The following is a 23,134-nucleotide window of genomic DNA, read 5'->3' on the forward strand; positions in this document are numbered from 1 at the left end:
TTTCACCAGAACTGGGATGTTAAAAATAAGAAATTCAATCTTGGCCATCCATTGGAGATTGCAAAGCTGACATTTTGGAAGCAATTTACAACCTCCCACTACTGAGCTGGAAACATACCGTTGAGTTTTCAGTCTTCAGAACATTTTTATAGCTTGATTGTTAACTCTTAGAAAATCATGTCTTATAATGAAAACAGTGACAAGCCCTGTATTTTTAGTGAATACAAGTTAGCACCATGAGGAAAACTCATTAAGGTCAGGAAATACATCACCAATAGAAATGGGATGGTCACTGGTAAAGGCATCCACCTTCTGGCATACAAGGAGGACTCCAAGAGAAGCACTGTTTTAAACAGAGGCAACAGCAAAATTGTGTAGCTGGGCTGAACCTGGAAGAACTCCAGATGGTGAAGGGGTAAGTTGGTGAGGGACAAGTAACTGGAAGAAACTGGGCTTGTCTTCAAGTGCCTTACAGAAGATAGGGGCTAGAATAGCTCCTAGGCTAAGATGTTCAGTGTTACACATTTCTGTTTGGCTCATTCCACAGGCTTGTATAGACAAAGAAACTCTTTCCATTAAGGAGACTACAATTAGCCCTGGACATGGAAATGAAGAGCCAGCAAGGTTCACACCCTTTTTAATCACTTACTGGGGGAGGGGGGGGGGGGGAAGGGGAAGAGAAGCGGGGGATGTGGTAACTATAATCCAATCCTTCCTGTATGGACAAGTTTAGTCTTTTTAGAGAAGGTATACCTGGGGTGTTTTCCTTTCCTTTCCTTTCCTTTCCTTTCCTTTCCTTTCCTTTCCTTTCCTTTCCTTTCCTTTCCTTTCCTTTCCTTTCCTTTCCTTGCCTTGCCTTGCCTTGCCTTGCCTTGCCTTGCCTTGCCTTGCCTTGCCTTGCCTTGCCTTGCCTTGCCTTGCCTTCCCTTCTTTCTTTTCTTTTCTTTTCTTTTCTTTTCTTTTCTTTTCTTTTCTTTTCTTTTCTTTTCTTTTCTTTTCTTTTCTTTTCTTTTCTTTTCTTTTCTTTTCTTTTCTTTTCTTTTCTTTTCTTTTCTTTTCTTTTCTTTTCTTTTCTTTTCTTCTCTTCTCTTCTCTTCTCTTCTCTTCTCTTCTCTTTTCTTTTCTTCTCTTCTCTTCTCTTCTCTTCTCTTCTCTTCTCTTTTCTTCTCTTTTCTTCTCTTTTCTTCTCTTTTCTTCTCTTTTCTTCTCTTTTCATCTCTTTTTTCTTTTCTTTTCTTTTCTTTTCTTTTCTTTTCTTTTCTTTTCTTTTCTTTTCTTTTCTTTTCTTTTCTTTTCTTTTCTTTTCTTTTCTTTTCTTTTCTCTCTCCTCTCCTCTCCTCTCCTCTCCTCTCCTCTCCTCTCCTCTCCTCTCCTCTCCTCTCCTCTCCTCTCCTCTCCTCTCCTCTCCTCTCCTCTCCTCTCCTCTCCTCTCCTCTCCTCTCCTCTCTCACATTCCTATATAATCTGTCAAAAAATCAAAGCAGAAAACTATTTATTTTACAGGAAAAAATATTTTTCTTTTCAATTTAAGGTTTGTTTAGGACATTTGTCCCCTGCAAATGCATGTTCTTTTATTTAATGCTTCTTAAAAAGCAATTATGTGTGTGTACATGTTTATATGCAATAAACATATGAGTGTATATACATATACAATAATCAATGTATGTGTGTATACACATATATGTACATATGTACATATATCCATAAACAAATCTTATATATTTAGATGCCTGACAAACAAAGTCTAGTCAAACATGATGAAAACCTCAGATCTTCAAAACTAGTCTGTAACCTAATAGAACACAGGCAGTGTGAGGTAGTTAGGTGATCATATTATACCAATATGTTAAGGTACCATATGTATTGGCTATCAGCTGCTATTATTAGTCACTTGAAAAGACTTGGCCAATTAGTTATTTAACCGATGTCAATTACATAACACCTAAAGTCCTGTAATTACAGGAGCATATTCCTGGGAGGTGGCTGGAAGACAAGTGTAAGGCCAACTGCCTCTAGTGTAATGCTGGTGAAACCACTGGAAACCTGCTGAGAATGAGCATGTCCCAGTGCACAGAGCTGTGTTCTTGTCAGCTGCACACCAGCATCAGGCAGTCAGCCCTATAGCAGGCAGCAACAGTTTGTTCTCCCTGTCTTTGCAGTGCATCATAGTAATGCATCCATGGCTTCATTACTGTGGTAGCAATCCTTGCAGGACTACATAGCACTGCAAAGGACAGCTTTGGTAGCCAGGCTACTAAAATGATAAAGCTGTGTAATACTTTCTAGGATGTGTCTTTTTGTTATTCTGCCTTTTAGGCATCCACCATAAGATATATCACACTGGATCCTCCTACAGGTATTCTGCTCACAAAGTGCTTACAACTGATACAAGGGAAACACAAATAATAAAAGTACCAGCTTCTTGAAGATGTACCAGTCTTATTAAGAAGTCATTTATTGGGGCAGGAAAAGCGTATTTTTCCCTGGCATGCTTATCTAATAACAATAGTGAGTTGACTGAGAGGCCTTCAGGATATATACTGCATCTGTATACGTGCTGATACTTTGTTCCCCAGTAAATTTTTGTCATAGGTTTTAAAATATCACAAATAATCTATTTTTATCTACATATGGACAATATAGACACATGGCATACAGACTCCATTTCAACTAGTTATTTTAAGAGTTTGCTCTATACCTAAAACACAAACAAACAAACAAACAAAAAATCTGTGCTTGATTAGCTCAGATTAACCAGGTTAGGGTATAGATGTGTTTGGGCAGTATGCATGATACAAGTGTGTGTATGCATAAGCGTACCTATCCTGGGCTGCATCAAAAGCAATGTGGCCAACAGGGCAAGGGAGGTGATTCTCACCCGCCATTCCACTCTTGTGAGACCCCACCTGCAGCACTGCATTCAGCTATGGGGCCCCCAGCCCCAGGACAGTAACCTGTTGGAATGCATCCAGAGGAGGCCAGGAAGATGCTCAGAGGCTAGCTGGGGCTTTGAGCAACCCAGTCTGGTGGGAGGTATCCCTGCCTATGGCAGGAGTTGGAACTAGATGAGCCTTAAGGCCCCTTCCAAACGCAACCCATTTTATTGTTCTATGATAAACAGGCACATCTTTTTCCTTGAAATTGGTTTCTTTGCAAATCTCCTAAATTGTCCTTCCTGTCATTAAAGAAAATTATTAATTGATTAATCTATACCTGGCCTACAAGGAAGAAGGAGGTGGTTGAACAATTTCAGGAGTTTGCTCCTGGTGTAAGAAAGAATTGAATGTCCAAATTGTCAAGAAACTCAGCTAGGCAAGGGAGTTTGCTGGCAGATCATATAAATCAGGGGACTTGCATGCAGGAGAAACCTACACTTTGCAAAACCGTAGAGACAGACATATGAGTGCAGAATCAATGATGTGAAGCAGCAGACAGTGAAAAATGCACTAAAAATAGGAGGCTACAGTAACCCAGATAAGAATTACTAGGATTTGGGAAATTTTGGGGGGGAAGTTTTCTGTCTGGAAAGAAAAAAGCAGTTAACAAAAATTCCTAGAGATAAATACTGTTCCACAAAATCAAGTCACAATTCCCTTTTAGCATTCATAAATAGCCTAAGATCTTGTTTACAGTTGTAATTTCTATTTGATGGGGTTATCGTCAAAGAGACTAGCAATTCCTTTCAGTTCAGAGCCATTTAAATTTAGCAGCAGGAAAAAGAAGTTTGTTGAGTGTGGAATCCACCCCTGCTGCTCCAAAACAATCAGAAACAGGAAAAAGTAATCAAAAGGGAGTTTTAATGAATTATAGGGCCATTGTTTATTGGAGAGGGCTGAAAGCCTAAAGCCCAAGCCTGGAGGACCTCTGTGACCCTGCACTGCCTCTCGGTGGCAAAATATTTGCTTGAAATTACGTCAAAACAACACAATGTGTGTGTCTGAAGGCCAAGGGAGGGGGAAGTGTTGAGAAAAATAGTGGAAATTCCCTGTGTCTCTGAATGTACCAAAGGCTTTCCTTGAAAAACAAGGCGATAAACAGCAGCTGTATTTATATGCTCAAGCTAGTGCCGACAGCATCTCCCTCGACAGTGCAAAGGGAAAGGCTGCATCTGCCAGACAGCCTGAGAAGGAGTTGCAGCCCCTTGCTCCACGGCAGCCTAGGTCAGGGACTGCAGAGCCAAGGGGCAGTGCCTTGCCAAGGGACATGGGCAGAGTCAGCTGCCAGGGCCTCGGCCAGCCCCATGGCAATTGCAGCTGGCAGCCCCAGGCAAGGAGCAGCCAACGCTGTCTTATGTGCCTGTCAAAGTGAAAGCTTCACAGGGGGGTGAGGAAGCTCTTCTGACAGGTTGAAAACAGGAAATTTGCTCTTCCAAGGAAATAATTACACAGCAGTGCTGTTTTGTTGTTGTTGTTGTTGTTGTTGTTGTTTTTGATTAAGAAGACTTCTGTTGCTTTCCCAGAACTCTGAGGTAAATAGGTACTACATTAACTCATAATTTCCCTGTGGTGCTCATCAGCAGTTACTTGATCAGAAGCATGTGTTGGAAAGTAGCCCGCTGCACCTGCCAGGTCAGGGAAATAGGGTGTTCATCTCTGCCTACCACTGGTGACTTTTTTGCTGGAGAAATCTCTGCCAAAATGCTCATGACCTGAATGTAAGGCTGCTGTAGGGAATGGGTATAGACCCCACCAGCCTTTCCAAAAGCATCTCAACAGGAGGAGGTCAACAGGTATTAAGAATAAGAAGAAAGCAGAATGTTCCTTGGGGAAAATGGGCACACTGAAATCAACAGCAGATTGAATGGCTCAGAGAGCAGAGCCAGCAGTGACAGAAGTACAACAGGTGGGCGTACGCAAACTGACAAGCGACCTGCTCAGCCACACTCTGCATGACCTGGAGAATTTGTCCGTCTGTCAAAGTTATATCCCCAATGTGCCTCCCAGATCCTTGGGAAAGGTACAATAAATGTGATGGTCATGAGCTGAATGACCTGTCCAGGCATTCATCCCCTGTCTTTCAGAAATTGCACTCAATCAGTCTGATGCACCATGCACAGCTTTAGAGCACCCAAACAGCTGGGAAGGGATATGTCCTGCACACTGTGGAACTAGATAGGAAGCAACTCACAATGGCATCCACATTAACAGTCTCTATGCTTTTTTTTTTTTCAATACCCAGCTAAAAAGCAAGCTTTCACCTTGCATATTACACCCTGTCCAGCATGTCACTGACAACACTTACATTTTGTTATTACTGTTATTACTGTTATTAAGTAATAACACATCAGCACAATATATCACATAAATGACCAACTGAAGGAGATGGAAATTCATGCTGTTCATTAAGACTGGAGTTCTAAGATGCATTAAAACCACTGTTGCTTTGTATTTCAGTTTCACTAGACAGACTGTCAAGCCAGACCAAGTATTTTTATTTTACCGAGACCTACTACACTATGAACAGGTTTGCTAAGACCCCAGATTTTATTTCACTTTTTCCTTTTTAAAAATTCCCAATACCCATGTTTTATCTGAACAAGATCGCTTATCTAGGCATATGGCTTTTTGGTCAAATTCAAAACAATAGCCCTGTCCAAATTCATATAATTTGCTATTCATTCTTATTACTTCATCAAGAAGTCAAAATATTTTAATTAGATAGAATGTGTAGATTTAGGTTGCAAATAAAAATTTTAAAGTGGAAAACACCCATAAAGAGACTTACAAGGTGGCTACTAAAATTCAGATTCTTCAGATTTTTGCAAGCCCAGTTAAATATTTTTGACCCATTAACATCCACAGCACCTACAGCTGCGACTAGAGCTGCAGACAGCATTTCTGCAGGCCAAGTTCAAATGAGCTCAGGCTGGACTCCACAGAATTAAAGAACAGATTAGAATATTATAAAGCATTCAGGTCCACTGACTGCATCTGAAATATTCACACACACTCAACTAAACATGTTTGTAAAGTTACATACATGTGAAGTGATTTTATAGAACAGGGACAGTACTGTCATTCTGACCTGAGGTCTTGCACCATTATAATTAGCAACTGTAAACACAGTTCCATTTGGTTTATCTATATCATATATATTAAGAAAAGCCCATCTTGATGTCATGAATTTGTCTAAATAAGACCCAAGATGTTTGTTACAAGTTACTCTGTTAGAAGTGTAATCCATAAAATGCAATATACATAAGCTAATACTATCCAGTTCCTCTGCTTTTGGTATGCTGGTAACTTCAGAGCCATTTCTGAATTTAGAATCAGATTATGGATTTGCGCAGACAACCAATACTTCTAAGAACATCATAGAACCATAGCATGGTTTGGGTTGGAAGGGACCTTAAAGCTCATCCAGTTCCAACTCCTGTCATAGGCAGGGACACCTCCCACCAGACAGGGTTGCTCAAAGTCCCAGTCATCCTGGTCTTGGACACTCCTCCAGGGACAGGACATCCAGGGACAGGACATCCAGGCCACTCCTCAGGGCAGCCTGTCCCAGTGCCTCACCACTTTTTGAGTAAAGAATTTCTTCCTAATATCTAACCTAAATCTCCCCTCTCTTAGTTTAAAACCTTTGTTGTAACAAAACCCAAGTTACATCTTTTCTTCATAATTTTTGCACTTATTCTCCAAAACCAGAATCTCCCACAAGCACTCATTCAGCTGTCAATCTGGAAAATACGTGCATGTTTAAAACATTATTTAGAAATGAAATGCAGGTCATCAGCTTGACTGTTGGAGCAGAAGTGTGTGTGTGTATATATATATATATATTTTTTTTTAAGCTGGCAGAAAAAGTATCTGTGGTTTTCTTTCTTAATGAAGGAGAACGTATTTTACCTTGTTTTACATCTGTAAACAAAAGTAGATCTAGAAAAAAAAAAAAAAGAAAAAAAAACTATGGTAAAAGGCACAACTACCCCCTCATTCCTCACTGTTCACTCTCTCTTGTGATTGTGTGAAGCAAGGACGTTAAAGGTTGGTAGAGACTGAAAAACATGTTTTTCTTTGAAAGTTCATCCACAAGAATATTTATCAGCTGTTGGCAAAACACATAAAAAATAGTATCTTTTTTAAAAACCATAAACAAGGGGGTCACTTCTTCACTGAAAAACGGAGGATGTTTGAAGTCTGCTGTGAAAAACATGTTTGTTTTTTGACTTTTTTTTTTTTTTTCCCTGCTCACTGGAAGTCACTCAGGTCTTGTGCTGCTCAGATCTTTAGTACTATAGAGTGTACTTTTGCCTTGTGGTCAGACAGTTTTCTTTCCTCATGGATGAATGTCATCAAAGCTATCCATGGAGAACAGAATCTAAAAACCCACTTGTTTATCTAGTTTCTGTAAATAACTGGCTAGTAGAATGGTCAGCCAAGGATGGGTACATGGGCAGAGACAGGCTGTGTCCACGCCATTCAGAGTAGTCAGAGCAATATTGCTGGAGGGCTCCTGGCAGACTGCCCTCCAAAAAGTTCCTGGTTTGGAGGATGAAGGAGCTACTTCTCTAGAGCCACTATTTTTATGTGTATTCTCTGTAGCCACTATTCTCTGTAGACTACATCAGGTCCATAGTCCAGCCAAAGCCAAAACCCAAACTTTTCTCTGGCTTAATGCAAGCAGTCTATCAGCTCTCAGGGTCCAGGATGGCCTTGTGGATGTATAAGGACATAATAAACTATAGGCTGCAGACCTCTCACTTGTTTTCTGCGTCCTAAAACAGTGCTCAAAAGGATCTTCCAAAAATGGATTAAAAATCTTCTTCCACAAACCAGTGCCCAAAGAAGAGAACAAGTCAGAACAAAGTCGTTTGTTTTTCTTTGCCCAGTTCATTTCCTAAGTGTTCAGTATGCTGAAATCACAGCACTTCATAAGACTTTGAAGAGTGCTTCATTACGGTAGGAAGGACATTTAGAAAATGTGGAGTGATGAAAAATGTCCCAGAACTAGCCTGGCTTAAACTCTAACAGCTTCGGTAAAAAGGTGTGCAGAGCACTGCAAGAAGCAAAGAGGCCACTCTATCTGTGTTGTAATGAAATAGAAGTAATAGGCTAAAACCACACTGACACATAACTGGTTCCATCACTATTGCTTAACCTAAGGCATATAAAATATATTGTCAGAGTGATTGTGAAAATGGTCTGGTTCAGACATAGCAAAAGGTGCACTGAAGTGATAGAAACCCAGGTAAAGTATTGCCTAGCTTCCTGGGGAAAAAAAAAAAAAAAAAAAAAAAAAAAAAAAAAAAAAAAGCAAATATCCTAACTTTGCTATATCCTAACTAAGCTATATACTAAGCTATATGAGCTAGTGAGTGCTCCATAGCTAGTAAAAAAAAAAAAAAAAAAAAAAAAACTATAAATGTGCAGGGCAGGAACATTTGGGAATTCAGTGGGGACTCCTGATTAAAGCACTGTAAAGAGATAGAGACGATGAAGCTGTCTCCATTATTAGAATCAATTACATTAATGGATATGAGAACAGGGTACAGGTAAAGACCAACTGCTTCATAGGCATATCAATAATGCGATGTTAGTGTTTCATATCTCTCCTTGTAAATCAAAACACTTAAGCAAATTAAAGGCTTCTTATAATGTCACTTGAATAAACTGTATCCCTCTTTTTCTCTGCTTGGATCAAAGGTGGGCTCTCAGATCTCTGACTCAGATTTAGAGGTATCATAAGTACTACCATCCAGCATATAAATTTATTGTGTCTTGTCACTCGAGTCCTCCATATTAAAATTCCTTCATCTGGACTTTTCTCCTCTTCTTTTGATAGCATGTCACTGAAGACATGAATCTGGGCCTGGCATATAGAAGGAAATAAAGTATGGGAGAAGTTGCAGTATGTGTCCGTGCTTTATCAAACAACAAGGAATTCAGAATGTTTTTATATTTAACATCCCAGCCCAGGTGCAAAGAAAAGTTCTAAATCAAACTTCATATTACCTCTGACTTGAAAGGCAACTGTGACAAAAATTTATGAGAAGCCAAGTTTCATTAATTCCAGGGCTCAATGTTTCTGACAAAAAAGTACTACCAGAAGTGAGAAAGATGTTTTTTCTCTACTTTGAGAAAACTGGTGTACCTCCACTTCCATGTTTTGTGCATTTTCCCTTCAGTGAGGCTAAAAATGTTCGAAATATATGACTGGGGGCTCATTCATTCAGAAGTACCATTTATACGGTAATTGTGCCTACAGAACAACAAAGAAGTTCTCCTAAGAAGCAAACTGCTCAGATACTTTCCACAGAGAAGTCCTTGTGAAGTCTGGACCAGATGTTGAAATTAGGAATGAAAATGATTTTGCCTGCTGTGTTTGCTCTTCCCATTTGCTGCCATTGGTAAAACCTCTGGGTCCCACCCGGGAGCTGACCTGACCCAAGATACATTATGTGTCACCAGTCCTCTGTAGACATTCCAGGCTAATCTTGGACAGCCTCTTCTAATTCACCCTTCGGTTCACTGTGCAAGATACCACCTACATGGAACACTTGTAAACTAAACCACAGAAAAAAGTGTGTGATCAGTCGAAAACAATTTAGGTAAACCTTTGACAGATGACTGAGCACAGGAGGATGACTGAACTGAGTCCTTGGAGATCCTTCCAAGCCTTATATGTGTGTGATCCTGTTATTACTGAGAACAGCTCCTGAACATGGAAGCATAAAAAAAAAAAAAAAAAAAAAAGTCTTGGCTGCCTACAAGAGAGACTGAAGATGGAGAGAAATGCTCAGGATAAGACCAAAATGAAATTTTTGGCATTACAGAACTTCTTCATGTCAGTTTCAGCTCCCAGAAGAGCTGCCTCCAGGTGGTAGATATATCACAAGCAGTCCTGTAATTTGGGCCACTGTGAAAAATGATTCCATAATCTGATCACATAACTTTGCATTACCATTCCTCGTGCAGTACCTCATAATCCCAACTTTTACGAGCTAGGTTTAGGCTTTCTCCCCTAAGAACAAGTCACAGAAACAGTGTTGAACTGGAAACACTTTAATAGCTGTCTTATGTCTAACTAGTTCTCCTTACATTTATAACTTGCATTTGGCTTAAAACATACTTCACTGTATCTGGTGAGGGGACTGAAGGTGAGCTGTTTATGTCCCAGGTCAGTCAATATAGCAAAACAAATTGGTTGTCTCAGCAAACTTTTCTTCTCCCCTTAAAATAAAAATAACTTCTAGTTAAAGGATACACTTGCTTCTGTGTGTATGAAAATTAGAGGAAATTTCATGAGAAACCCTTCTGCACCTGCCTACCTTCTTACCCTGCTGTAAGGCTTCTCTACCCACTAGTGGCAAGGGCATTCAGGCAGCCTGGATTACAGCAGACATAACCCAGTACATAACAGCTTCCTCTGTGGTCAGTAACACAGCATATCACTGTAGGTACAAACATATATGAAATAATTACAGTAGATTTTGAAGGCAGACATTCTAGTATCAACAGCATAGCTTGCTGGAAGGAAGTTGGATAGTCTGAGGAATTGTCCCCTGTACTACTCTACTTTCAGTATTTGGTGAGAAAGTACCTGAATGCAAAGCAAGGGATAACCTGAATGTTGCTGTATACTACTGTTGTTGTTGTTTGTTTGTTTGTTTTTCTTAAGCCTGAACACTGGAAAAACTACTTGAATATCCAAATGGCTCAGTTTAATGGGTAGAGCAGACTGGGACAACTCTGTTGCTTTGCATTTGCTGTGAAAAGGTGGGGAGGCAGAATTTGTGTTCAAAACCAAAAAATAAGAACAAAGACTTCTCACTGTTTACCATTCTCGTCTATTGTACTTGCTTTTATTCTGTGAGCTACGCTTTAACTCCCTATCAGATACAGCTGACCTGTGTGCTCTTTTGAAAGAACCCACCAAATCTGAACTTTGAAGCAAATTTGTGACTCTCTGTACAAATACAGAATTGCAGAAGTTAATACTCATTTCACCTAGGCTCAACTGTCTCTGCTAGCAATGGTCCTTTGCTGATGCAAAATCACAAATATAAGTATAGGTAGAGTTTTCTCGCTGCATTCAAACTACAAATGATTTTCTGAAAGCTCAACTTCAGACTTCTCTAAGTCTGATCATAATAGGGAAAATACTCAACGAGCACAGCACGACAATACTTTTTAGCCATAAAATGCTCATGGAATACAAGAAATTGTCACTTTTAAAAAAATGGACTGCATAATGTTAAGATACATCCTGCAAAACATCTGAGAGGGTGACAGTGTTGTAAGATTCAGTTGCCTCTCTAATAAGATGGAGAGAGAGTATTGTAAAATTGTTCCAGGAGCTGCCAACACAGGATCAATATTTAGTCCTGAAGATGAAAAGTGCTTACAAATGCTTCTGTGATGGAAAGGATTATCATTGACTAATTAACCTCCAAACTATTTAACAAGGCAGCAGTATGGGTGCAGAGGTGGTGGGAGCAGTGGTGAACAGAGAGGCAGATTCCAGTATTTGGGGTAGGATTATGGTTTGAATTACGGTCTCCTGCTGTATCTGTTATGGCACCCCGGTGGTTAATAGGAGCCCTCTTTGTCCAGGAGTTGCTGTGGAGACGGTTCCTGTACCGCAGGAAGCAGGGAGAAGAGAAGTTTCCTGTTTTTGAAGAAGGTTTAAGAATGATTTTCCTCCAATCAGGCAGCAGATGCCTGGGCAGGAAATGGAGAACGCAGCTGCCAGCCCGCTCTGGGTCAGTGGCTGCGCTAATCAATGCAGGCTGGGTTTCATAGCCAAAAAGGCCCCAGAGCTAAGTGGGTTGCAGAAGTAAGGGAGTGACTGGAGGTAGAAGGGGCCTAGAGGGAGACTGACCCTGGAGTGAGACCAAAACAAACCCAAATACTAAGAGGAAATGGGCGTTTGGCTTCCTCCCTATATGTACCTCTCACATGGCACATTGCACCCAGAATACGGCCCTGATAAAAACGAGGCATGTCATTAATTGTTGTGGTTCAAAACAATGCTCTGAAGTAGCAACAATCACTGTTGCTGTAGCTTTTTCTCTCGGTGATTCACTGCTGAGGGAGACTCACATATGTTGGGGGTGTCAAACGCATGGTCCCATCAAACACAGGAAACCAGTTATAATTTCTCCATCATCTGGATTTTTATTTATTTATTATTTATTTTCCTTTTTCAGATGAAATTTAGTGTGTTTGCTGACCTCCAGGAGTGAAATTCAACTCTGGTCCCAATGAAGCTAGAACTCCTGTTGACATTGTTTGTGCCAAGACAGCCTTTTTGATTCAATGCCCAATTTTCTTTCATTGACACCAGTTTTACACCCACATGTTTGACCCCCAGTGGCACTGCTCCTGACTTAACCTTCAGGTTTACTTCGACTGATGCCTGAAGCAGCCATCTGCAGTCCTTCCTCTCCCAGTCCATGGTTTGGTTCTCTGCGAAGTTATTTCCTCCAGTGCTTTATGTAACAGCATTTGGGAGGGGGTGAAAGGTTGGAGGAAAACAAGGCTGACTGCAGTAGGTAAATCCATGCAAGTGTATTTTTAGCTACTGTTCTGCTTGTTGTCTGCAGAGCTCATGAGCTCTACTGACATATTGCAAATATGGGCACTGCATGCTTTTGGAGTGCAAAATAATCATGTCCCACTGAGTAAGGATAAATGTGTTTCTGGACATGTCAAGACATGAGTTACTCAAGCTAAGTTAAGTCAAAGAAAGCTTTGGTTGGGTAAGACATGAATCAAAACTGAGCAAGGATTTGAGAACTAGGCATCTGGGCAGCTGAGAAGGAAAAAAATCTCCATGACATCAAGGAATGGATGGACCCAGCTGTGGCATTTTATAAGCTCTCAGATTTTGTACCATTACCTACAAATATTCCTTTTTTACTAAAACACTGAGCAACAGAAATTTTAGAAACTTGGTATAGAACAGGAACCCTGATGACACCATGAACCTTAGTGGAAGCACATAAACCTACCTGAGAGGACTGGTGTTCTTCCTAGGGGCCCTTTAAAAAAAAAAAAAAAAAAAAAAGTGAAAGAATCAAAAAGAATCAAATGTTCATTTGCTTAAGATAGAGTCAAAGACATATTTAGATAATTTCACAGCCTTATTCCTCTCTCTCTCGTTCCTGGGAGACTTCTCTATCCACAGTCCTTCCATCCTCCCCTAAAGCATTTTGAGGTCTGTGTACATCAACCATTCTTCAAAATACATTATCTCCAGCAGTCTGTCATGAGCTCTCTTACTCAGATAATGGACAGCATGTTTTCAATGCTATTCATAAATAACTGGAAATTGTTACCCCTTTTTCTTTTTGCAAAAATATGTAGTGCAAAGAGATATGCTACAAAACCAAGCAGCAATCTGCCTAGATGCAGGAAAGAATATTCATCAACTTCTACCTATAACTTTCCCATTCTTCTCTTCCTGCCTTTGTTCTTGCCTTCATTTGCCTTCTCTTGCTTCTGTTTAGGATTTAAATTCTTCAGGACCAAGCCTGTGACATGTCTGATAGGCTCTTGGTTTGGTGTACAGCACACCCTACTATTCTGGTTCTAAGCCTCCTGGTGTCAGTCAGGCTTTTGAGCAGAGAGGAGAAAGAAACCAAGAGAGCGGAGGAAACATTAAAACACTAGTCTTTGCAGAGCGTACAAAATACCGCAGCCATGGGAATTTGTCTTCAGGCAGCAATGACATCACTCTGCAACTGCCCCCCAGTGCTATTCCATTCCAAAGATAAATATCCAATAAGTCTTTACTTACCAGTATTTACTTTGGGTGGCTATTAAAATATTCAGCTCATCACAACTGCCACATTTTACATTTCATTTTATGCAAGGAATGCATCTGGTTATTGGCCTGTATTTACTATTCCATCTTGCTTTAGTGAGTGATCTCACTTTTTGTAACACACAGCACCATTTTTCCCTTGAGTAACTGAAGTGCTTACATACAATAATGCTAAAGCAGACCTGATCGGCATTAATCCATGCCCATATAACAGACTCTCCCATATAGTAAGCTTTTCAGGTAGTCTAGACACACAAAAACAAACACAAGCAATTAACTGCCCTATCTATTATTTCCTTTGAATCTACACATTTGGGCTTTGCCAGATCACCAACAGTAATGAGAGCTGTTGGACTGATTCTCCCTGTCCCATAGTTTCCCAGGTGGCATACTACCTGATAGAATGCACCAGGAAATATCAAAATAACATGAAAGCCTGATTTCTTGGGCAACTAATAGCAGATTAATGTAAAGATTTATAAGGTAATGTCAGTTTCTGAAATTGTTCGTAGGAGGAAGTAGCAGGTTAAGTTCTCTGTGAATTGGGGGTCAACCTCTCCCCCTCCATTGAAAGATGATCAAAAATATTCTGAAATACAGCTTATGATGAAGCAGACCTCATCTTGAAGAAAATCTCTATGTAGAGAGGAAGAAAAATAACAATTAGGATGCTTAAGTAGTGTAGTCTGATAGAAAGAGTCTCTAGACCTTCATTAAAATGGCAAGTAGAGTGCTAGTTTATGTTTAAATTATAAAAAACAAGATTCCAACATGCTACACAACTCTAATCTACTAGGGCATGTAAGTATATAGAGTAGACCTGCTTTAAATGGATTATCCACTTGCGTAGATTTAAGCACATACTTAAATAACCTACTGGATAGGGACCTACAAGCCTAGAAAGAGATTAAAAATTCATCAGACATTAAATGGATAGCTGGATTATAGTTCAAAAGAAATCCTTTGCTAAAAGTCATCTTATTAAAAAATAGTTGGAATTATTCAAAAAACATATTTCATTATCATTTCAGTAATTGAGTAATGAAAATAGATGTTTCAATTTCACTTCTAGTCAATTAAGCCATGGATTCTCCCTGAGGAAGAGGATTCCTCTGTGCTGGACTCTACCTGCTGCAAGGAGCATTTTCCATGGCATTTATGCATCTCCAGTACCATACAGAATTTCAAATGCTTTGAGGTGTAGCGATACAACCATGATCTCCTATAGATCAAAACCAGTCATCCCCAAATACCAGCCTCAGTGAGAGAGACTCAAGCCCACCACAACTTTGGCTATACTATAGAGCACCTGCCAGCAGGATGATTAGTTAGTTTTTAGGTACTTGCCGAAGCAGAGCTAACAGCACCTAAAACCAAGTTGCTCTGGGTGATGTCAGCAACGGTCCTGATTTATATGGGATGCAGGATGCCAAGGCATGACCCAGCAGCTTCATGCACACACCAGCCTGTACTCTCCAGGCACCGCAGCATGCTGCTGATCTCAATCCCCAGCTGCTGGCGTGTGGGGCTCTTAGGAGGCCCCAAGCATTCGTCCTGCCCGTAGGGAACGGCCTTTCCCTCGCCTTCCCTTGGGGCAGCTCAACCCTCCAGGGGTTCCTCTGCCGGGGTACGGGTTTTGCAAAGCTTTGCTTTATTGTGCGAGCAATCCCACCTTCGCTGGGAAAGGAAGCAGGGCTGTATCACGCCTCTAGTGCGAGGAAGGGGGCGAGCCAACCTTGTCTGGGGGCTAGTGCCGCTGCTAGCCCGAAAGCAGGGAGAAGCGCCCAGACACAGGATGCCCGCGTTAACGTCCGCGAGCCGAGAGCTGTTTTACAGGAGACGGGAAAAAGACGGCAGCCCGGTGCTGCCTGCAGCCGCTCCAAGCAAACACGGCTCGTGCGCCAAGGCCCGTCCCTGGCTCCGCCGCTCCCAGGCACCGCTGCGGCGGCTCCAGCGGCAGGTGCTGGGGGCGGCTGCGTGGGGCGCGGCCCCGGTCCGGTCCCGAGAACGGAGAGAAGGATGGGGGCGAAGGGGAGGAAGGGCCAACGGGAGGAAGCAGCTGGAGAGGGGGGAAAGACCGAGGAGGGAGGGAAGGCGGGCGAGGAGACGGAGGGAAGGGAGGGGGAAGGAGAAGGAGGGGGTTGGAGGGGCAAGGGGGGTGCAAAGAGGCGCCGAGGGGCCGGAAAGGGAGGTGGGGAACACGAGGCGGGGGCAGGAGGAAGACGGGCAGGGCGAGGGCAGCCGCCGCGCCGTTAAAGTGCCGCGCCCTCAGGCACCCGCGGGCGTCTCGCGCCCCACCGCTGGGGCCGGGGGGTGGTCCCCGCCCCTCCCGGGCCCGCCCCGCGCGCCGCCGGCCGTACGGGGCCCCGCCGCCCCCGCCCCCGCCGGGCCGCGCGCGGGGCAGGGCGGAGGCGCGGAGCTGACCGCCCCGAGCCGGCTCCGCTGCCGGCCGCCCCGCCGGCTCCGTGCCCGTGGCCCCAGAGGGGCTCCAGCGCCGGCGCGTCCGCCAGGGGCGAAGGCGGCGGCCCCCGGGACCATGCTGTGAGCAGGCGGCAAGCGAAGTTGCGGTGGAAGATGAACAACGCCGGTAAGTGCGCGGCTCTGCGGGCACGGCTCTCCGCAGCCGGGCATCTTTTCCCCGGTGCTGACAGCCGCCGGGCGGTCGCCCTCCCTCCGGTACCGGCATCCTTCCTCCTGCGGCTGGGCGCCGCTCCCCGCCGCCGGCACCCCTCGGCCCGGCAGCCGGCGCCCAGGGCCGGTCCAGCCCGGCCCCTGCCTCGGGTGCTGCCCGGTTCCCGCGGGATTCGTAGGGGTCCCTCGGCCGTGGCGGTGGCGAGCCGAGGGCTCCGGGAAGACCCAGGCCGGCAAACCGGGAGGGCCGCGTCTGTTGCGGGACGTGGCTCTGCCTCGGACATGCTCGCACTTCCACAAAGCCCCTGGGAAATTTGTTGTGACTTCCTCTGGGAAGTCTGGAGTTTTGGGGTAGTGTTTTTTGCAATGGGCAAGAAGTTCTGCAAGCCCAAACCTTTCCTTCTGTCTTCTGTTAATTTCCCAGAAATTTTCCCTGGCGGAAACTGGGGAGGTGAGGGAGACTGGATGAGAAGGGAAGAGCTATTAAAGAGAAGACGTTCAACAGTTAGACATTAAAATAAGTGACTGAAAACTTGGGGCAAACTTCAAATTCTCCACCGACTTTCTGATTTTAAGGATGAGGCCTATGTAAAAACTGTAGACGGGAAATAATTACTACCAGCTTCTGAGTTAATTAGAAAAATCTAATGCTGCACAGAGGTAGAGAGGAAAAGAAACAGTCCCTTGGTGTCAGCCCTAAAATTTTCCTCCACAATTCCTTCTTGCAGAGAGTGAATGTCACCCGGCACCTCACTCGCATGGATATGTCCTGAAGCCTAGAGATCTCACGGCTAGATGGCTGGCCTTGCCATTGTCATATGTTGGGAAACTGTGAATCACTGTTTGCCCAAACACAGGAAGACGGTATTGGAAAGGATCACTTAGGTCCAACCCAGCCCTCTGCTGTTGTATTGGGTTGTCATACCACTCCTCTGAGCTTATAGCTGTCCTTGGAGTGGGGAATAGGATGCTTTCCTACCCCAAAGTGGTGACATTTCCGTGCCCTTTCCTTGTTCTTTTTGGACTGGACTCTGGCCCTCCCAGGAAACAAACTCATTTGAAGGTTAAGCAAGCCAGCCAAAAGTTGCTTTAGTTGTGATGCTCCAACCTCTCTTTCTTCATCTTTCCATTATTTAAAAATGAGCAGCTCTGATTTGGTGTGATCTTGGTGGATGCGCAGTGTAAGGAACGTCAAATTATTCCGCTCTAAACTCTGAAATTTTGTTAGCAATTTTCTTTGTTCAGGAGCATGGGGCTGAATGGGACTACCTTCATTACCGAAAGCAGTAACCTATTGTTAGAAATCACAAAGTCATATTACTCCTTTTATCAATTCATCAGGTTATACAAAACATTTTAGGCAGCTCTCCTGCTACTCTTCTCAGGAAGCTGAGAACTGCTTACTCTTGTCACTCCTCCTAGTTTCCAAACCAGTTTCATGGCCATTTATTCTTGGGATTACATTGTCCTTTTGCTTAAAAATAGTTCTTTTCCTCCTCTGGTGTTTACCTCCAGGTTGTATTTATAGAGAGTGTTCATATCCCTTCTCAGCCTTTGTTTTGTGCATTCACACAATGCAAGGAATGTCTCTCCCATCAGTGCAAAGCAGAACTTCCTATTGAATCTGAAGGAGAGAGGTGTTTATTAACTGGCGCAGCTCAGGGACCCACATCAGTGGTCTTTGTATTACAGTAACACATAGCACCAGTAAGCAGTCATACGTGCAGGCACATAAGGCAGCTTTGATCCCACAGAAGTTAAAATAAGGACGGATAGAAAACAGGAAGGGAGATATGGATTATCCTCAGAGATGCAGAACTGATACGAAAAGAAAAATGGAGCAATCCAGCAGGGTCACAGGAAATCTGTGGTGAGTGACAAGAGAGAGCCCCATCTCCCAGCCTCACGCACAGGACCTGCCAGGCTCTTGGTACGTGTTTGTTTGCTGGGTGCTGAAATGGTGCTGCCCAAAGGATGAAGGTACAGATGTTAGAATCCAAATTGTTCATAGGCATAAGTAGATCAGACATTCTTTCAGCTGCTACTGAAATTGGTAGAGGAAAAGCTGCCATATGTACCTGTAAAAAATTTTAAAAAATCTAATCACTGTTGTCTTTGGCTCCCAGAAAGCAATATATGAAACAGCAGGTGAATATAAGCTGTCTGCTGCAGTGTGAGCTTCCTGTGGTGAAATCACAGACAAATTGGAAACATCACAAACATTTAAAGTTATATTGAAAAGAAATATATGCTAGTAACTTAGAACCAAGATTATTTGTAATCATACATACAGGGTTTTTCCACAGACAGTTCCCACGGCCATACCAAGACATGTATGTACAGCCTGTTTAGAGTCAGTGAAAATGCTGGAGAATTTGTGAAGGATCAAGATATTTGGTGTTGAAACTTATCCTTTTCTCATTATACTGTCTTTATATTTTTCCATTTGCCTAGCAGTGCTTCTCTGTGGGATATTATGCTGTTATATTTATAGATAGCTGTAATGAAGTTAGATAGTAAGACAAACTTGTAAACTGTTGATCAGACATTCCAGAGTCATAATGCATTGATCTAATCATCGAGGATGGATTCCAATAATTGTACAGTACAGCATTTTATTTCTACAGGGTGGGGCGCGCTCTGACAGCCCAGATGATAATATTTCAATTAAGATTTGTAAGGAGACAAAATTCCCTTGGGATAGTTACTACTGTCTATGGGTCTGTCTCCACACTAGTGAAACCTTCATGCTGTGTGGGCTTGCAGAGGACTTTTGATCAGTCGCTTGAAGGATATACATTGTTAACAGAACACAGATTCTTTGCAAAAATACCAGAATTATGGAGAAGCTGAAATCCCATTTTCGTAAATGACTGAGGCATTTAGGAGCCCTTTCTGGCTTTGAATAGGACCTAAGACCTGAAGTGCCTGAAGTCTCAGCTCTCAAAAGACTTAAGTAGCTCATTGCTGTTAAAGTCAAAGTGGAAACTGGTGCCTAAATCTGGACTTGGGTCCCATTTGAAAAGAAGACTTGCAGTCCTGTACCATTAGAAAATTCAAGCCTAAACACCTTTTCCATTTCAAGTGACTCCCCTGCAACTGTTTTCATTTCTTAGGTAACTACTGTTACTTTAAACCTGTTATTTTTCTCTGACTGTGTGAAATAAGTGATGAATTCACGTGCTATAAACCAGATATTTTTGCAGCGAATAGTACAAAAATTATGACATCTCAGTTATTTACAGTATATCCTGGGGTCCTACCAGTGGCAGCACTAGTGTTTTATGAGTTGAGACCCCTCAAAGGGATTATACTTTCGTTGTAAATCATGCTACCTCATCTATTTTATCTCCAATGTATTGAGGCAGGTTACACAGCTTATGCTGGGTACTTACCTCAATTCAGAATTACATTAAAATGGCTTATCTGCATAAGCAGCTTAAACACACCCTCGGTGTCTGATTCGGACAGCTGGCAGAATTGTAGTTACAGCTTGGAGCATATAGGTTCTTATACTGCAGACAAAATAAGTGAGTTTTAGGAGTCACTTTTCTTGTCTCGCTTTACATTTCTGCCAGAATTACTGCAGTGGTTGGTGTCCATGTCCTTCCATGTCCAAAGCCAGCTCTTCATCCATGAGGAAGATCTGTCTGTTTCATTTACTGTGAAACTCCATGTGTTATTTTGATGGGAAGTTCTGTCTACCATCCAATCATAGAACAATTTCTTCTCTAAGGAGTAGGGACCATGGTGAAAGCATAAAACCTTTTGTTAGACAAACTGAAATAGACACAAGTAGAGAATTTCTTCTCTGTCTTGCTTTTGTAAAAACTTGGTGTTGTTTTGGTAGCTGATGTATGGAAACTTCTGCGTGTGACTATACAGAGCAGCTGCACTGTTTCCATTAGTTCCTGGATTTGTACAGCACTTGGTGCATGTGGCTTTTGTTCATAGTATGAGCTCTTGGACAGCACAGTTATTCTCTGATGTGAAAGAGTGTGAATATGATGGCTGCTGGTATAGGCAAGTTTTTTTGTTGTTTCATGTTGTTGTCTGGTTGATAAGATAAAAGGATACAAGTTGTTTCACGGTAGAACTTCTTCTGGGTCCAAACCATTTTTGTGTCTATAATAGTGTTTGGGCAAGTGACATTCTGTGATCCTGTGACATGTAAAAGAATTCCTATATTTACTACAACTCTTAGGGTTGCGTGTTCTTATTTCCTCAGTAGGGGGACTTTACTTGCTTGAAGTGGGGAATCTGATTCTCATCTTTGGAAGAAGTTACAGATTGGAATTGAGGAGATTGTATAGATGCAAAGACATACATTAATGTCTGTGTATTTTAGTTGTACACTGATTTTAGAGAGAAGCATTTATATAACAGGGATACACTCTTGGTTAATTAGGCTGGAGACTGGCTAACGGGCAGTAGAGAATCTCTTTAGCAGTTATCTCTGTATCAATATCAAATGGTAGTATATATAATGCAGGGATAATGAATAGGTTGATACTGTTCAATATTTTTATGGTTGGAAAGCAAATAGAAAAGTATCAGATGACAAAGTTCACTTTATGATGCAAAAATTGGTGACAGGGTCATTAACAATGGTAGGCAGGGCAGTTATAGAAACAGATCAGGATCATTAAGTTGGATCCAGTCAAACTAATTACACTTAATGTATGTTATAAAGCTATCAGTTAGAGACAACAAACAGGGAAAACGTAGCCTTGGGAACAATTGAGAAGTCATAATTTACAAGCAAGTCAACCTGATATATTGACAAGCTAATAAAGAATAGTGAGAACCAGGTCTAAGAAAGTACTGAGCTGTGTAGATAGCATCATCAGTACCCACTCTGGAATTCCTCTTATAGGTCTGCACTATATATCTTATAGGGGCTCCTGGAAAATTGGAAAAGATCAGGAAAAAAAAAATCTAAAAGACAAGACTTCAGGAAAGGAGAAATTGTCCAACTGCAAAGATTTAACAAGTTCATCTAATCAATTTACCAAAACCAGGATTGCACAGAGATGTGGTTATAGGGAAGTATATGTCTTCTCCAGAGAAATACTGAATAATAAAAGAGTTTTTAACCTAGCAGAAGAAACAATAGTAAATGCTGAGGATAGAAGCCAGACAGCGCTGACTGGAAATAAAGGCTTTGTTTTTAAAAATCTGCAATTCATTATGGAAATAAGATAAGGAGTATACTAAGGTATATACCCACCTCTTACTCTGTTCAGACTGAAGCTTTCTAGAAAAAAAGTTTTGCCTTTATTCTGATATAACTGAGTGAAATTACACAGCTTCTGATTAGAGCTGAATAATACTTTGATGCCATTTCCCAGACGTTTTCCCTCTACCTCCTGTTTCTCATCCACTTTCTGTCTGTGGATTTGAAGCCTTTGTTCCTGGGCAGGAGTATTGAGAATCAGGACTTGGGTGCATTGGTTCCTACTGAAATTCTAGGTTTGGTGTGGTCTCATCACACTATTGCAGTGGAGTCTTTCTATCTGCATGGTCACTTCCATTTAAAAGCATTCTTGCCCTCTTTTTCTCAATGTCTCTCTCGTTTTAACTTGTATCTGAATTGAATTAATGACAAAGGAATGAGGAAACCACAGGCCACACAGGTTTGTTGGTCAGAAAAAGCTACTTTAAGCATCATAAGAGATGCTTGAACTTGGCTGTGGCACCAAAGGTAGAACTAGTATCTACACTGTGGAGCTAACTCATTTCTTGGGCCACTGTCAAAAGTCCATGGACCTGGGACAAGTTTACAGAAGTCCTTGTAAATGTGAAACCTCAGTACTTAAGTATTCACCCCAATCCAGTTGTTTGGTGGGGTGGAGATGTTGGTAGTTATGGTCCCTTATTAGCCTTAATTAAATTCTAGGCTAATTCCAAAATTAAATCTGGAGAACATCTGAAAATGGGTAGTTGCAGTGTTTCAGGCAATACCCCACTTTTCAAAGAAATATGAAAAGTGAGGGCTGTGTCAGTTGATTGGTATTGCAGGAGAGCTGCTAGGCTTACTGTCCACCACTTAGATGTGAAGAGGGACAGGGGTGGAGAGCAGAGCAGTTTTGTGTGGGCCATGGCAGGAACAAAACCATGCTGAAATGCAGGTTTGCCTGAAGGAAGGTGGGTAAGGAAAGGAAGCTGTCCTTGTCAGTACAAGGAAACATCAAACAATAAGGGGAGGAGCAGGCTAAAGAAATTCCTATTCCCCAAGAGTTTCCTTTTAAGCACAAGGTGGGTGTGTCTCCCTCCAACATAAAATGTATCCTAAAATAAACATGAGCCATTATTTGTGAACATACATGTTTCTTATGGTGTAATGTTGTTTTTTATCCATTTAGAAGTTACAGCCAGATTCTTTTAAATGGTTCATACACCAAAGGAAGCAGAAATTGAAACAGAGTGAAGTTGTAATAAAAGACAAGCGGTGGTCCATTGTGCTTGACAGATTTGCTCTCTTTTCAGTAATTGTTAGGATTTATTTTAAACACTTGTGTATGCACACAGCCCCAAAAGGGGAAAATTGTTAAATGAACTTCATGGAAGGTAAGAACAACACATTGAGTACTTAGGAAAAAAAAATCCAAATTTGAAGTGGCCAATAGTTGGCCCAGTGGGAAAGAGTAGGACACCGCAATGCCTATTGTCAACATACTTTGAACAGGGCCAGTTATCATAAATTCTCTTCCCCAGCAATGTCACTGAAGGC

General features: G+C 42.1%; 1 protein-coding gene and 1 long non-coding RNA gene across 2 annotated transcripts in view; both read left to right on the plus strand.

Moving 5' to 3' along the window:
- Window positions 1–364: 364 nt before the first annotated feature.
- Window positions 365–10,671, plus strand: LOC309881927. Its single transcript, XR_014318204.1, has 3 exons — window positions 365–415; window positions 548–624; window positions 8,785–10,671. It is a non-coding gene; the product is annotated as an uncharacterized lncRNA (long non-coding RNA).
- Window positions 10,672–16,068: 5,397 nt separating this feature from the next.
- FGD5 (FYVE, RhoGEF and PH domain containing 5) overlaps window positions 16,069–23,134 on the plus strand; it is a 98,775-nt gene continuing 91,709 nt past the window's right edge. The window contains exon 1 of the mRNA XM_082768574.1: window positions 16,069–16,357. Within this exon, the coding sequence (XP_082624700.1) occupies window positions 16,345–16,357 (13 nt within the window). The 5' untranslated portion in view covers window positions 16,069–16,344. The remainder of the gene's footprint in view (window positions 16,358–23,134) is intronic.

Source organism: Aythya marila (genome assembly GCF_965140915.1).
Source record: "Aythya marila genome assembly, chromosome: 10".
NCBI lineage: Eukaryota > Metazoa > Chordata > Aves > Anseriformes > Anatidae > Aythya > Aythya marila.